The 17,180-nt window shown below is 35.9% G+C and overlaps 2 protein-coding genes across 6 annotated transcripts in view; one reads left to right on the forward strand and one right to left on the reverse strand.

The window, feature by feature from the left end:
- Positions 1-16,339, reverse strand: part of Nmdar2 (glutamate ionotropic receptor NMDA type subunit 2) — a 368,342-nt gene extending 352,003 nt beyond the window's left edge. For all 5 annotated transcript variants that reach the window (XM_072021787.1, XM_072021784.1, XM_072021785.1 and 2 more), the window contains exon 1: positions 16,108-16,339. The gene's annotated coding sequence lies outside the window, so the exon portion shown is untranslated. The remainder of the gene's footprint in view (positions 1-16,107) is intronic.
- On the forward strand, positions 9,675-17,103 carry LOC139998051 (uncharacterized). Its single transcript, XM_072022271.1, has 5 exons — positions 9,675-9,691; positions 10,999-11,131; positions 14,404-14,548; positions 14,605-14,768; positions 16,317-17,103. The coding sequence occupies exons 1-5, from the start codon at positions 9,675-9,677 to the stop codon at positions 17,061-17,063; spliced, it is 1,206 nt and encodes a 401-aa protein (XP_071878372.1). The 3' UTR covers positions 17,064-17,103.
- The last annotated feature ends 77 nt before the right edge of the window (positions 17,104-17,180 follow it).

The raw sequence follows: 17,180 nt of genomic DNA on the forward strand, positions 1-17,180 counted from the left end.
GTCGACGAAGTCGGATTATTCGACGCCGTGTTCCGACATCCGATAGTAATGGCGAAATGGAGGATAAATTGCGCGAATCCATCGACTTATTCTATCCGTAACGGAGTGGAGAAGCCAATGTCGAAGGTACACGAGTGTGTGACCATCGAATCTCAGAAAAATTCGAGTAATTTATCTGCGAGATTTCCGTTTTATTTTGATATTATCGACTCGTACAGTGTAAGGTACGGTTCGATCGAGGATTATCAGAATTCCCCGTGTGGAACACTGTTACCCGTATCCACAATAGATTGCAGGCGACAAAAAGTAGCAAAATCCCTTGGCACAGCCATTATAGAACCTTGTCGTGTCTTCGATCGAACCAAAGTTTCTTCTCGTGATACGTCACGCGAAAGGAGCGCGTTTCATCGAGTCGTAACGAAAATCTAACAACGTTCCAGTCGAAACAATAAAATACGTTGCCACGTGGTAGCGTATCTGGAAACGATAAATCGCTCGCTCCATGTTTTACAGGAAAAAACGAGGTCACCGTTTTGATTCGCTTCCCGATATCCTTTCAACGTCACGGAATTAATACGTCCGTCCGTCTGTGTAAATTTTCGAGAAACACCGCGGTATCGTCGTATCTCGTTCCTCGATAAAAGAACTGGCTCGATTCGAATTTCGTTACACGTAACGATAAATACGAATGAAATTCGCGAGATGGTTCGTTCTAATCGTATAAAGAAAGGAAAGAAATTCTGATATCTTGCGATTAAAAGAACGTTATATGATTTGTGCCAAGATATCGCACGACGATATTACGTTGCTAATTTCGAGCACTGACGATTTTAATAATCGCGCCTTAATTTCGCATTCACCGTGCGATGTTCCAAGCCAAATGTAATTAATCCGTGCGACTGGTATCCATCGGGAACAGAGATTAGCATTTTCGATCAGTTCGTCGTGCGGTTATTAAAACCTAGCGAGGCACGAGTCAGGATATAAAATCATTTATCTCAGCCGTCGATTAGCATAAGAAGCAAAAGCGCCGGGAAATTCCAACCGAAGAAGCCAGAAGATTTATAGAATCGTCGCAACGACGGAACTTCTAAAAAGGATTCGGTAACCTGCACCTTCTTCCACCATTGTCCGCGCCATCTTCCACTTTCTTTCGTACTTTTATTTCTAAGACTTTCTCTTTGTAACTTCCTCGCTCTCTCTTCCGCCACTCCTACGCTCCTTTCCGGCGTTTCTCCTCAACTATACCCTTTCACCAAAATTTCCCGAAAATTTTACTTTAAGATTTTTACTTGTAATTTTTATTCTTTTCCAGTAGAACTTCCATGTACCGGTAATAACGCGGTAAAGTATTTCAAGCTACAATAATAGATAGCTGTTTTATCATATTCCAACGTGACTTTTTAACCTGATCTCAAAGTTTTGATAAAGAAATTTTTCATATAGTCTAGATCTCGTTGAAACACGATGTATTCATTTTTAACGTACGAACGTCGTGAATTTAACGGTGGTATCTATAAATATAAGATCGTATCACACGCTTTTGCTTTTCATTCGTCTAAATTTATCAGTCGCTTATCGATACTATATCATTGAAATGGACACATTTCAAAAAATTTTCAAATCTACGTATTCGTGTTACTACGTATTCGAAGGGGATATTGGCAAAAACTTCCAACGCTATTTCAAATAAAATATACATAAAATAGAAAAGCATAAATCATAAAAAATCTGACGCAAATTCAAACGATGTATCCAACACATATACTATATATACCACTTAATATTAGGTCGTCCGAAAACTTTCTTTCGTTTTACAAGGAAATAATGGACGCACAACATTTCCCGTTTTATATTATTTTATCGAATTACGTGCGATTCATTTTGTTTTATCGAAATAAAGATCACGACGTTCGACAGATCAGGTTTCATGTTTGTACAAAGATGCATCGTTGTAAAAGACGTTGTTTTTCCGTCCAGTCGCGGGGAGAAGCGATCGCGTTAAAGCGCGTCAACGGGAGTCGTAAATTCCCGTTACGATTATAACAATCGGCACCACGAACAGGTCGATCCCCTTATTTCTTGTGGAATAATAGGAGTGTTTGTTGCGTAATAAAACTGTAATCAACAGTTTTATAAGATTTATATTTTCAACAATTTATTACACTTATTATTGCGCCGTGTCGAAAGATATATTTGATATATTAACTTGATGTCGCGTAGACCGTAGTGAGAATGATATCCTGTTATTGGATCAGGAGTTGACTGACTTCATGAGATGACTACGTCCAGATTGAAAGAACAGTAGATGATTGCTCTAAGGATAAGACCGTTGACTTGACTACACGAAGATTGGAAGAACAATAGTAGACCCGTCTCGTACTATTAAGGAGGAAAGCTCGGTGTGGGTGTGCCTTTTTGAACTAAGAACGCGGATTCGTTGTTCACACTTTTCGGTAGAAAAGTGAGGGTAATATGAGGAGGAGAATATATGAGGAGAAAGTCTCCCGCAGATGTGGCTCATGGGTGTCCTTGTTCATGGGAAAAATCTGCTATTTCGCTAGACGAACATACGCTTTCTCCGTAATTTGTAAGAGGGTGCAATAAACATAAGGACTGTTTTAAGGACCATCCATAAACCGAAGATACTTATATGGATAGAGATTAAGCTAAAAAGATTCGATTTATGGTGGTTCCTTAGATTTATCGCGGGTCAGTGTAACGATGTGTAGGCCTTGGCGGCCGGACCATGAGGAACGTCGCACGGACCATCTCGCGCGACGTAACAGAGGTGCTGCAAAAAAAAAAAAAAGACACTTCTCGGACAATCTAATATTTGACACTTTAAGTGTATCGAAATATCGATGCAACGCAACTGAATACGACCGTAACTATTTAACAAAACAAACGTACAGGTATTTAAATTGAACGCGGAATGTTAAAAGACAATATCGCATTATTTTCTGTACCGAGGCACGATGTAATTGTTGCACAAAGTGAAACCGTTACGCGCGCATCATCATTGTCCACTCTAGGTAGAAAATAACAAGCGAAGGGAATATAAGATTGAACGATGTTTTAATGCGAAATGAAACGCAGGCTGATATAACGGGCTCGCTGTGGAAACGAGGTTCGCCGCTGTTCATGAAGAGACGTGGTGTTCACGCGTATGAATACGATATCAGCGAGCTTCGCATAGCCGAGAAGATAGCAAGCAGTGCTGTTCCATCGTTCATCTCAGTCGCGATAAATTAATTCAATTTGCGTCGTAACGTCGCGCGAAAACTCGTACGCTGAACGTTTTCGTGGGAAGCTTCACGGTGAACAAGCCAGTTATTTGCGATAAATTTTTATTGGTTCCGAAAGTGGTACAGCGATGGAGAAAAACGGTGGATGAAATTGCATACTTGATCGGTTAAAAATTTGTTGCCTGATTTACGAGATCAGCAACGTTAAAACTGTGTCTGTTATTTTATATTTCCTTTGATTTACATTCGTATCGTTTTATTGAAATATTTCAGCAGCTGGATATTAGTCATTTAACGATATAGGGTGTATGAACGTTTGTAATTAATTAGCTTTGTAACTAAATCTGTATGCATAGCTTGAAATCGTTGATCGATGAAATAAAATGTTGCTAAATCGGCGGAAATCAACGCCAATTTGCGCAATGTGTGAATGTAAACTAACAACGGATATGCCAATTTTTCAAATACGTGCTACCTATGTAGCTGCAGAATCGATATCGATATCGATATCGGGTAATAGTTGATTCCCGTGGACGAAACGCGGTTGGTATGAGGATCCGATTATTGATAATTTAAGCTAGCTGATTCTGTTAAATAGCGGGAATTACTAGAATTTCAACAAATCGATCATCGACGCATTACTTTACAAGATAAAAATTGCCGAATTTTCGTACGGTAAAAATATAAAAATCAGACCGAAAAATCGTATTTGCTTTTATGTGTTTCTACCGTGGAAAATTTCCAGGAAGTAACAGTTTACGCGCTGATGAACATCGACATAGGATATTTCGCGATGCACAAATTGAAACAATCGAAATGCGAAAAGAGAAACGGATATACTTCTTCCCAGAGAAATACATATACGGTTTTATCCATCCGTAAGGAAAGATGCATTTGACAAAATTTAAATATCATGCTCTATTACGTAAAAATTTGGGAAGACAGTATAAAAAGACAGATTAAATACAACGACGATATATTTGACAAATGCGTAAAGATTGAAGATAATTTCTTTTTTAGCAATATATTAAACCGCTTTATTTGCCATTAATCCGAAAGATTACCGAAGACACGGATTTTAAGGAAATATATATAGTAAAAGTAATATAATCTCTTCTTTAAATATAACTATAGTGTTAAAAATATTAACGAAAGTATATTTACGGTAAATTAAATTCGTAAAATTGATATACGAAAATATTTCTCTAAAATTTGGGTTAACGATTGAACATTCTAGAAATATAATTTCCACAATCGACTACAAAAAGATGCTGAAGAATTAAAATTAATCGATGCGGAAATTAAGGAAAAGAAAAGAGTTCTCTAGAAATATTATATCCAGTATTATCAAAGAATAAAAAAGTCGAAAAAGTGGAACAAGAAAATAAAAATGATGAAAAGAACGAAAAAGGACGCAACCACAAAATAAAATATAGGAAAAGAATGACAGAAGCTAACAGCGTAATCCCAAAAAGTGGAAATTACAAAAGGATAAAAAGGATTAAAAGCCTTTAATCTCAAAAATCAATATGTACCGTCAAAGATAAATCCCATCAGAGAAAAAATTCCAGGTACCAAATACCAAACTCAAAATTCACGTCAACAATTGTGCAAATACCAAAATGAAATATGTGTAGAACGAATCACTATGACGAATCACGCTATATTTTATACTTTGTGACTTTATATTACGTTTTACATCCTTTGATATCGTCTTTGTCAATTTTTCACAATACCTAGCGTAATTTGCAACACCTAGTAGAAACGTTTTGCTTGTTGAAATTAATTAACAAGAAAGAGAGAAAGTTTTATATATTTTACATACTCCAAATATCCTTCATTCGTTAAGCATCAGTAATTAGAAGAAAAGAACATGTAAACATCTTGACTTATCGCACAGTGCAAACGAACCTTTACGATATCGTCGCTGGAATATCGGGTTTGCGGTTCTTGTAACGATAAATCCACTGTCACCAGAACCGAACATTTACCGGGTTCGAAGAACGACGACACAGTCCTGGTTCGTAAATTGTCGTCAATCTCTGCTAAATCATTCAGTTTTTCTACCGACGACGTTAGAATTGCATCGACATTTCTGTGTGTATTAAGAAAACCACATTTGCAAAATTTATCGAAAAACTGGGTCGTACGAAAAGCTTTTACATATTTTTAATTATTCGCAATTATTCGTGGTTAAAATCTTAAAAGATAATAATAGAAACCTGTTTAAAATATTTTGGCTTCTGAAATTGTAAAACTTTTAAAATATACTGTTCCAATGCATTATGCAACAATCTCGGACAATGCTCGGATTGCGGATTAAAAAATAAATAGAGTTATTGAACGGCGTTATTTAACGATATGATTTTATCGAGAGAATCAGTTTTGGATTTTTATTTTTATCCAGAAACAAATAAATTGGTAAATTCGCGTAACAAGCAGAAATTTAAAACGCGGATTTATAATTTGAAGCGTTCGCACGAATATCGAATGCGTTGTAGAGTGTTCTTATACATTTGCAACTTCAAATAAACCGTATGATTAACAAGTGAGCTCGATTGATACAACAATTTTATTGAGTGTTATCCGCTCGTGACATTGAACAAACAGATCGTTAAAGCAGAAAATCAGGTGAAACTGTACCAGCATAGGAACCTGGAACACGTATTTCACGCAGACAGTTTTATCGCGAGAAAAGCGTGTTTTTCACCAAATTATCTCCGCTCTCTGACGAACGAAATCGATAAATTAATTAGAACAAACAGACTTACCATACTTATTTTTACGAATACACGAAGTAATTGCGATTTTAAACGGGAATTTTCGTCTGGCGTACTATGATCAATATATTCGACGTAATTCAAATATGTACAATATGTATGTACGTTCTGCTATAAAATTCGCGTTTTAAATAGCAAAAGTAAAATTAAAACGTCAACAACGTCAGAACTATAGATCTAAATTTAACAGAAGTAACTTAGAAGAGACATAAACAGTGACGGAGCTCGTGAAACCGTCGTTTTAATAGATAGTCCGTCGATCCTACATTTCTGATCCTATATTCCGAATTATAAAAATATAGTTTCTACCGTTCCAACCAATCCAATCAAAAATCCCTCTTTGAAATAAACCGGTGCCGAATCTATGTTCCCTTTAATAAAAGATGAAAATTTAAAACAACCGTAAAGTCATCGTAGTACGAAATAGGATTGAATAGTTCATTGCATGACCCCGCTTCCAGCTACATTTCTGACCGCTGTTCGATGAATCCAGTATTTATGATATTGTGCGAATAGCTTCAGTTACGCGTAATTTACACGCGCACAGAAAGGGAAGGAAGAGAAACGTATGTATATATATACATATATCTATGTACATAGACTCGTACACATACTCGTACACACAGGTACAGATACATAACTGCACATGTAATACAGGTATAGACACATATATTATGTAGATACGTTTAGACGCAGAGTCAGATTCAAAAGCAGATAGAATATAGAAACAGAGACAGACACAGATAGAGAAGCAACATTCTACGATACGGCAAATTCATCGTTTAATCCATAAAATCAACCAAGATTTAGAAGAGAAAAAATATTGCTCTGCGGTATTCTTAGACATTCAGCAGGCATTGGACAAAGTGTGGCACGAAGGACTTTTGTTCAAACTAAAGAAAATCCTACCACACACCTACTATTCCATCTTAAAATCATACCTAACCAATAGGCTGTTCATGATTAAATACTCAGACGCTATAACCGCAACATTTCCAATAGAAGCTGGCATACCCCAAGGCAGTGTCCTCGGACCTTTGCTGTTCATCATCTACACTGCCGATTTACCAACTTTAACAGAGATAACCACAGCGACATTTGCTGATGATACAGCTTTATTAGCATCCCACTCAGACCCGATAATTGCCTCCTCTACTCTCCGGCGAGGTCTCGACTCTATGGAAAAGTGGTTCCACAAATGGCGCTTCAAAATAAATGAAAACAAATCCAGTCGTATAACCTTCACGCTGCGAAAACAAAGCTGCCCACGGGTGACCAGAAATAATATTCCAATTCCAAAGAAAGAGCCAGTCAGATATCTGGGCATGATTCTGGACAGAAGAATGACACGGAAACAACATATCGTGGATAAATCCAAACAACTTAGATCAAAATTTAAAGAATTCTACCGACTCATTGACAGACGTTCCAGCTTAAGCGCACAGAGTAAAATAATGCTATATAAGGCCATATTAAAACCTGTTTGGACCTATGGAATCCAACTATGGGGAACAGCGAGTAATTCCAACATAGAAATTCTTCAACGATTCCAATCGAAAACTCTAAGATCCTTAATAGATGCACCTTGGTACGTTACCAACGAAACGAAACATCGCGACCTCGAGATACCCACAGTCAAAGAAGATATATCCAAATTCGGTAATAGATATAACATAAGAGTTATCAACCATCAAAACCTACTAGTTACTCGATTACTTGACACGTCGAATCACTAGATTCAACTAGAATCAAATACACGGTAAACACTTATTAAACGCGACATAGTATCACGCCAGAAAAATTTACTTATAATTCTCAATGAGAATTGATTGTAAAATTCGTCCAAATAAAAAAAAAAAAGACTCGGATAGAATATAGAAGCACCAGCTATCTTATTCGTAAAAACTACGACCATAATGACGAACGTAATAACCGTGGTGTTGTTTTACAAATTATCTACATCTATCGAATTATTTCCTTGACGAAACCGAACAAGACGTCTCGGTTGTTGGTGGAGCAAAGCGATAGGAATAACTAAAGCAACCGAACAATTCCACGCTTGAAAAACGATCGAACCGCTCTAGATTGGAAACCCGATCCATTCTATTCAAAGTAATTGAAGGTCTTACGGAACGTTTATTCTGGTCTCAGCGGGCGCAATGATTCTTTTTCGATCATAATCACAGAGCAGAATACGGTGTCGGTAGAAGCATGATAAAATCATTCGGGTAGATCTCATTTCCATTTAAGATTCCTGATCCCGAACTTTTATAATAGTTCGCGGGGAAATTATTTCACAGTAGCGAAGATTTATCGTGCCGAATGCTAAACTTTTTATCGAGTGAAAAGAATTTACGAGGATTGTACTTCGAAAAACCATCAATGTTTAAACAAATGCAACTTTTATATAACACAGAAGCAACGTCGTTCTTCGGCCGATTGTAAATTTGTAAGATTTCATTCTCCCGTCCTTACGCTGCGAAAATAAGCGTAATAATCTGTCTAAAATATTATTACGCATCACGAGATATAAATCAAATTATTGCCACTTAATTCGTTCAAATTTCCACTTTTCCTTTTGATATTAAATCGCCTATATATATATACTGCACTATCACTTTTTCTATTGCACAAAGGGATTCTCCACGAGATTGACTCGAACCAGACACAAAGCGAGAATCGATTTGATCGTGACGAAGTGGATTCGATCGTGATAAATCAAGAACCAGCAACGAGGGAAAATTATTCTCGATGTTTCTATTCTATCCGTCTACGTGAAATTTGCATCGTGTACTACCCTCAAGGTAGGTCATGTTTGTGACAACGTCGAAAGCCTGTGGTTGGTTTGTTTGATAGACACGAAGCTGGAAGCACGTAAGGTAGATCATTAACAAATGACTTACTGTCGATTAATTTGCCACGTCACACTCAAGTGTAGACACGAAATTCTAACAAAATATGAAAATCCTAACATTGATACGCAACGTTTATCGTTAAAGTAACTTTACACGTTGAAAGATTTCAAATGTTTAATACGAGTACACGTTAAATATCGTTCCAAACTTCTACGATACAAGTAAAATATTGAATATTATCCTATACTAATATTTATGCGTGTTTATAGCTTATATCGTAATAAAGGAAACAACGATTTTTGCTACAATAACGATTGGAATTTCGTTTAATGTTATTCTACGTATCCAAGTTCTTCTGAATGAGCAATGTCCTGGCATCCAACGGCAACGAGTTGATAACCTTTCCTCCGTGCTATAACTGAAATTGCGGTATTCCTCGAATTCTGATGTTTTGTCGTTACGGCTTTACAATCGCGAGCAATCGTGTTTTACTGCTCGATAAGTATCGCGATCAAATTGCATAACTGAAGGGTACGATTATCTATGAAAATATTTATAACACTTGGAATTTATCGAACATTTTTTCCAATTCGATAATTGTTTTCTACGATAACAATCATTAAACTCGACGATAACACGATACTATCACGGATCACGTGAAACCATTCAGGCGTACGATAAAATGGAATTATTATACAACGGCACGGTGTTTAACAACGTGATGAATAATTTATGGACACCGTAAACTAATATCTAACAATCCTCCAGTCAAATACGCAGCAACGGACAAAATGTACTGCGATCGAAAGTGAGTATTTAACGAAGCACGTTAACGTCGTAACGTAAGCGTAACAGTTTCATTGGTTCTAATTACGTTGTATCGAATGTCGGAAGAGTACAGTGCTTTGTGTAAATATCAACGTTTTAGAGAATTAATAGTTTACTTTTTGAAGAATGTGAACGATAGAGAAAGCACACGGGTGAAATATTAATAGGTACTGAAATTGTTTCTTTCAACTCTGTAAACGCACTGAAACTGGAAGATGAACGTCGAAAGATGAACGTCGAAAGATGAACGTCGAAAAGTTTCAGAAGATTGATACCCGGAGAAAAAGTCAAACTTCCTTATGAATGAATTTTCATCCCTAAATCATCGCTGTACCTTTAACATTTTCCTTCATCGCCGACGTTTCAAACTTTGTAATGCACTTTCGTCGCTCATCAAGAATGCCGTGGGTAAATATGGCAGACATGTTCCTGAAATAGAAATTGGGAAGTTTTGGAAAAGTTTAAAATCTCGAAACGAAATCCTTGTCGACATTAAAATATTTGTAACGTCGTTATGGACTACAACGCTCCCTGAATTGTTATTTTTAAATTGTAAAATACAACTCTTACTCTCCTTTGAGAAACTTTTTTCATATTTTTAAACGTAGAACGAGAAGCGGTGTTAAAAAACGTAGCGGGAAAACAAAAGGAATTATTCTGTTGTTAATTGTAACGTGTTTTCATATCGTTTACGAAAGAAACTTTATTCTTTTCATCTACGTTATTAAATAATAACGCAAAGCGAATAAAATATCAAATCAGAATGGATATAATTTTTCGCTAATTATAACATTAACTTTCCAATTAAATACGATAAAAGCTTTCTTTATAAAATCTTATAAAAATTTAATAAAATCGCTTGTAAATTAAATTGAATCACAGTCACGTTCGAAATAAGATTTTAAAGATCGTATCGCACGAAGTAAAGTAAAGTAGGTAGGAGAACAAGAAAATCGAAGATGCAGAGTTCGAATAGTACTATTGGATCATAAAAAATTTTACGAATGTATTAAACAATCGATTTCCTATAAACTTGAGTCTTCTCGTCGTGTATCCTAGTTTTTATGAAAACTGTTTGCCCACTGTAGACGCTTAAATTGTATTATATATATATACCTGATGTATATATTGTCATAGGTATGTAACAGTAAACGTATATAGGGTGTACAGCCGAAGCATAATAGAAGCAAATTTGCAATTGGTCTGGACTGAATCAGAGAATAAATTACTCCAATCGTTTGGTCCATGGTTAAAGTAATTTATATAGATTAATCGATTTGTTTTCAGAGATAAAATCGAATGCGAGAATACAGTGGCGCTAGTTAAACGAGAATGCGAGGATATTTTGGAGATGAGCCGAGAAACTGCGGAAAAACAATTTCACGAGGTAGTCGAACTTTACAATGAAGCTAAAGAAAAGGTATTTGAAAAAGAAAACTTATTAAAACTTTCGTTAGTAACGCAATGGATTTCTCAAATGAAAAGTAAAAATAAATTTAATATACAGACCATGGAAATGATAGAAGTTTTACATCGTTTGCAAGCAAAGAAAGATACTCGCTTCGAAGGATAACTTACGTAACGAAAGTTAATTTTCTAAATTCCCTAACAATATTTTGCGTTATTTGTTATTTCTTCACGCGGCAAGAGATATTCGAATTTTCCTTAACGGTCCCTATAGAAGCTGAGAAAGTTCCGGGTGCAATAGCGATGCAACATGCACCGTAAACCAACATCAAAGCACTTTTTTAATTGATATGCATTCAGTTCGGCGTTGTAGCCAGCCTTTTTACAGGCGGTGCATCGTAAAATGTGTGCCCTTTGAACCATCGCCTTTTTGATACGCGAAATCGAAGTTGTCACCCTTTCCGTTGCCTCTTGAATATGCAGTGTCCGAGTGGACCTCGAGTTTCAAGTGAGTCGGATACACGCCTCTAAGCCCTTAAATTACTTTAAACTACTTTAATCACCGCCCTTTATTCTACCGTTTCCTCCACTGTTCCTCGTTTGACAATTACGTGGAATACCTCTGCTATTTAATTCCAAAAATATAAATATTTATATTTTATTTGCACTTACGATAAAAAAAATATATATTCCCGAGCCGAGTTTCAACATCTTTGGTTCGTTCAACGTAATTATTTAATTATTCTCGAGTATGTTTCTAGCACGTAGAATATAATAAACGTTCGTGTAAAAAATGTTAAATTCATCGTGTTGTTTCTAGTTTATCGCGCAAACTGTTCAAGCACCTTTTGAGGAGAATCTCCCTGTGGGGAAGAGAATTTCGTTGGCAAGAATTTCGAGGAATTTCAGAGTGTATTTTCTTTGCCGTCGAAAGCACGTCAGCCGAAGGTCTTTCGTAATTTCTGTAGGGAGCACGTCAAATGCAATAACCTTTATCTCTGACACAGATAGAGAGACGGGAAGAAAGAGAGAAAATTACACCTGACCGTCTGTATTAATCAACACGTTTCTCAATAAAGCTTCGCCAACCAGTACAAACAATCAATATTTAAGCAATTTCCGGACAACTTATTGTCCTTCTGATTGCGAAACAAAAGCTACGGAAACTTTAGTCTTCGGTGTCTCGTGTTTTCGCAAATTTCGTTGATCTCAAATTCTTACTTGACCCGTAAAGTTTTTACCACTGTGTCTACATCGTGCGCGGAATAAACATCAAAGCCAAATTTAACTTCCCAACTTGAATTTACAACGTGAATTATCGCGTTACTCTATTTTACTTCCTAACGTCTTGACGATCCCGTCGTTTCTTTACGTAAGTTGAATTGCCCCCAAAATGGGTGGAAATCAGGACACATAGTTCTTAATTCGGTGTTACGACCGTTCGCGGAGAGACGCGGTCGCGAGGAAAACGCGTCAGCGAGAGGCGTAAATTCTCCCTACGATTCGTAGAATCGACGCCGCGAATTAGTCGTTCCCCTGTTTCGATTACGATAACAGAGATGGTTCAATGAATTTAATACTGTATTAACAGGTTAATATAGCTTGTATATTTAACAATAAATTATGTGATAATAAAAGCGTCACAAATTATTTAGCGATGAATACAATTAATGCGTTACAGAAATTCGACCCGACTTGACGATATCTCTCGATGAATTCGATAGACTAAGCGACATTAATTTCAATCGTCAGACCTCTCGATGTACGTCGTTTGAATCTTCAAATGAGACTGATTGCCCTTCGATCAATTCTTTGTCTTCTCAGGGAGACGACCCCCACTACGTTCGGATCGCGCCACCGTTCGCGCCTATGATCACGTAGGTCACCTTCTTCGTGTGCATGAAATATACGGACCGAAATCGACGTTTCTGGAACTCGCCGCTTGGTAACAACTATACGCTCGTCGATACATTGTATATTTTTTTTTTTTAAGCCTCTTGGCGTAACATTCAGTTTCTGCTTTATAACGACGCGCTATATTAATCTACGGTTAGAATTCGATAATTCTATTTGTAGTTTTTATGATATCTGGCAAAATCGTGTTTTAGACTGAACCATCTATGTAATATTTCTCTTAATTCGAGGAATTCCATTTTCCAGGATTAATATCAAAAGTATCTCATTTTATTATGTAATCTTATTTATTTATTTATTTTAATTATTTATTCTCGCTTTCTTCTCTATACCTATGGCATTGATTTCTGTGTTTACTTAAGCAAAACGAAGCTGACACGAAGGTTTTACGATCGCACGCATTAACCTCGTCCCTTCGAAAGTGAAACGGTGCCAACGCGTTAAATCGTGGAAACTAAAGGGCGTCACTACGAGGGTTGTTAAATCGTTAATGGTTCGTTAATGAAAGATACCGCGTCGTAAAATTATGGAACAATAATTGCACTTGCTACGCAAGTTGTTTCTCGCTCTTTAATTTCCAGGCAAAATAGTAATTCCAATCTAATTGCAGGAACTCCGGAAATTTCATCGATTAGAAACGATTATTTCTAGAATATTAGAATTGTGAAACGAATACGCGTATAATACGCAATTTTAATTACACAGAATTATAATGCCGACAAAGTTAACGATGTACTTTTAATAGGAATTTTCGCGCAGCACAGTTCCGTTATAAAAAAAAGATTCGTCTCAAACTGCAATTGCTTTGTGAAATTCATTAGCAATTATACAAGTCTTCCCGAATGGTTATAATACTACAAAATGAAATTGAAATGAAACCGAAATTAGAAAAAGGGAAATTATCGTTATAATTATCATTTCTTTCGTCTGAAGTATCTTTCAATTATTTTTATTTTTCGGTTGCGGATTTTTATTCGATTATAAGAAACTTAAAAATACAAACGTGCATAGAATGTGCGTGACATGCAAAAGCGTATAAAATATCCAAAGTATAGTACTTCTTCTGATATTTAATAGGTAAACTATTTCCTATTATAATTTCTTCTCTGCATCATATTCCTTTAATCGTATTCGTGAAAATATAAATTTGTATAAAAATCCACAGTCTACTTATTATTTATCATTCATCGGCATTGGTCAACTGGTTCTATAATAAATTACAGCCATGTAAAGGAATAGACAACCGAGTAATCAAAACGAAATATTTGGACCGTTGAAAACGTTCAAATCGAGTGAAAAGTTTAAATCGATTTCCGCTCAGGTAGAAAGCAATAACGTTCTGTTTCAAGACATTGAATTTTCTTTTAATAGGTGACCCGATTAGAGAAACGTGTAGAAATGTACGAGGGTTTTGGAAGGGAGCAGGAAAACCGAGGTTTTGAGCTGGCGAATCTACTTGAAACTTTAAAACGTTTCGACGTGGATGTCGGCTCTGTCTGTCAACTTACAGCGGAAGGTAAGTATTATCCACCACTTCCAGATTCCATCGTATAAGTATCCGTTCCTGTACAGCTTTGAAGAACTTGACCGAACGGGGAAACTTATTCGAAGAAAGCATGAAGAATCTCAGGCATCTAGCTTGGATCGTGAAAGACAGAAAGGATGAACCGCAACTGGTTTTATTAAGGGAACAGAATTCCGTTTTGAGGCAGGTAGTAAAGAATCTTAAAAGGAAGGTAGGAATCTTCGATCCGTTTAATGGAAATTGCAATACTAGCTATTTCTTTAGTTGTGAATTCTGGTATAGCTGCAGCTTATGATTAAAATAACGAAATAAAGATTACAGGAGAAAAGCATGATACGTACACTTTTAATGTTCTTTTATAATTAAAAAGCATAGCATTTTATTATAATATGACATAGTCGAGAATGGAAACCCCAATCTGCGAGGTCCAAAGATATAACGATAAGCGTAAGAAGAAATTTTGGCTTTGTACGTAAAACTCGATATACGATGGAACGCGAAGGATATCTGTGCCTAACACTATACACCTTACGCTAATCCAGCATATAAACTTTTCCATTATAAACACATATTATTCAATCTATTATTTTCTCTACACGGAACATGAAAGTTAATAGGTTTCGATCTTTCTTCTTTTCCTCGCACAGATATAAATTTTTTCATCAAACGGAAGAACACACAATAGATTTCATCTGTTCACTTCGGTACAATTGGATATAAAATATTTCGATCGATATACATTATGGTAGAACAAAACCATTTCCATGTTCCGTGAAAGTCAATTTAGATTTGCATAAAGGATGCGTTATACGATTGCATACGTACGACTTGTTCGAAATTTTATCGAATCAATGTTTTTGTACGTACTCTTTTTTCCTTCCAAACAATACCGCGGTTCTACTTTTGTCAAGCCACTTCTATTATTTTACGTTTTCATGCAGACTTTATCGCGTAACAAGCGACAAACCACAGAATGTAAAAGAAGGCAAATATTTGGTTTACACTAACGTGACAAATGTATATGAACAGTTTAAAATATTCAAAACAGTCCACCACGGTAGAAGGCTTAATTAGGTTACTTAGAATTAAAGGGGTAGGAAAATATGTCGAAACTCGAGATAGAAATTAAACCAAAAAACATTGTTTCTGTTTCTTTCCATTATCTAATTAAAATTATTAATGACACATATTTCTATACGTGCAACTATTATGAATTATTTCGTAAATTAAAAAGGAACATATACGTTACGAATGAAAAGTATTAATAAAATATAAAAATTCGTATCTTGCTAATGCAATAAAAAGTAATATGAGAATGACTGCTTTAGTATCGTTAATACGAGCTATAAAACAATAGTATCGAGAAATTATGCTCACTGCTTTCCATATGAAATCCCTTTTGATCGTAAATTTTACGTGAACCCGGTGTAACACGCATAACCATAAATAAGCGAATCCACTTGAGAAAAACGTAATAACGTAAGACTTGCAAAAATTGATATTTCGAACATGCTCGGTAAAGTTTATAGAAAAATATCAATTTTACTTACCTTTATTCTGTAAAACTTCTTAAACGGAATTTCCAAATTTTCCGTAATTTCGTTCGAATTCTATATTTCGCGAGACGCCTCTATAAGTCGTTCGAACAAGAAATTCGTAATCACATTATACTACTTCTACATATAATCGATTTCGCTTAAATTTTACACAGGTTTTCACATTACACTTGGCGATATTTCCGTGAGAATTCGTTATAAAGTTTCAGATGCTCAGCCAAACGCACAACGATATCCCGGAGAAAGAAAATGAGGAACGACACGAACCCCTTGAAAGCGAAATAAATTCCCGGAATCATAATGGAAACTTATCGAACGTGCCAGTGTTGAAGGAAAACACGATGGAAAATTCGATAAACTCGTTAATTCACGAAAATCATAACTCTTGCAACGCGATGAAACACAACGAACGCGGCGAAACTGTAACGCGCGAAATAACGGACGCGTACAAGAACGATAATCGAAATAAGCAATTCGATATCGAACGTACGATAATCGATAAGCGCGGCAGGCTATTGTGCATCGAATCCCATTCGAATGGCGTGGTATACGAAGAGTACGTGTTTAAATTGTCGATCGATCGAGAGATGAAAATTAAATATCCAGTTTCGTTAAATAACAGCGAAGAAGTGGTTAGATTGGAGTTCGTGGATAACGAAACCGACTATTCGGTAACATCGATGGATAGAATGTTGATATTGTTAAAAAATATACACGCAATTGTGATCGTCAAACAAACCGGTGTATCGTGCAGTACGCAAACTACGAAAACGAAAACTTCCAACAACTTCGTACAAACGGCAATTACTGGAGTAAATTCATTTTCCCGTTTAAACAGTGGCGCTACGGTGAGTAAAGAAATTTCTACCTTCTCTACTTTGAACTGTACATTCCAAAATTGGATTTATTTACTAAGAACAAATATTACACTGCTTCTTATAAAAAATTAAAAAAATAAAATTTAAATTTATAATAATATTTAAAAGAATTATTTATGAATACTGACTTTTTATATAAATACACCATTCGAGTATAGTATCTCGTTAATACTATAATTAATTTTATTA

This window comes from Bombus fervidus, chromosome 2, assembly GCF_041682495.2.
Source record: "Bombus fervidus isolate BK054 chromosome 2, iyBomFerv1, whole genome shotgun sequence".
NCBI classification, from domain to species: domain Eukaryota; kingdom Metazoa; phylum Arthropoda; class Insecta; order Hymenoptera; family Apidae; genus Bombus; species Bombus fervidus.

Coding starts and splice junctions, on each gene's coding strand:
- LOC139998051 (XM_072022271.1), top strand. Junction 11,132..14,403: donor ACAATGAAGCTAAAGAAAAG/GTATTTGAAAAA, acceptor TTCTTTTAATAG/GTGACCCGATTAGAGAAACG. Junction 14,769..16,316: donor TAAAGAATCTTAAAAGGAAG/GTAGGAATCTTC, acceptor TTCGTTATAAAG/TTTCAGATGCTCAGCCAAAC.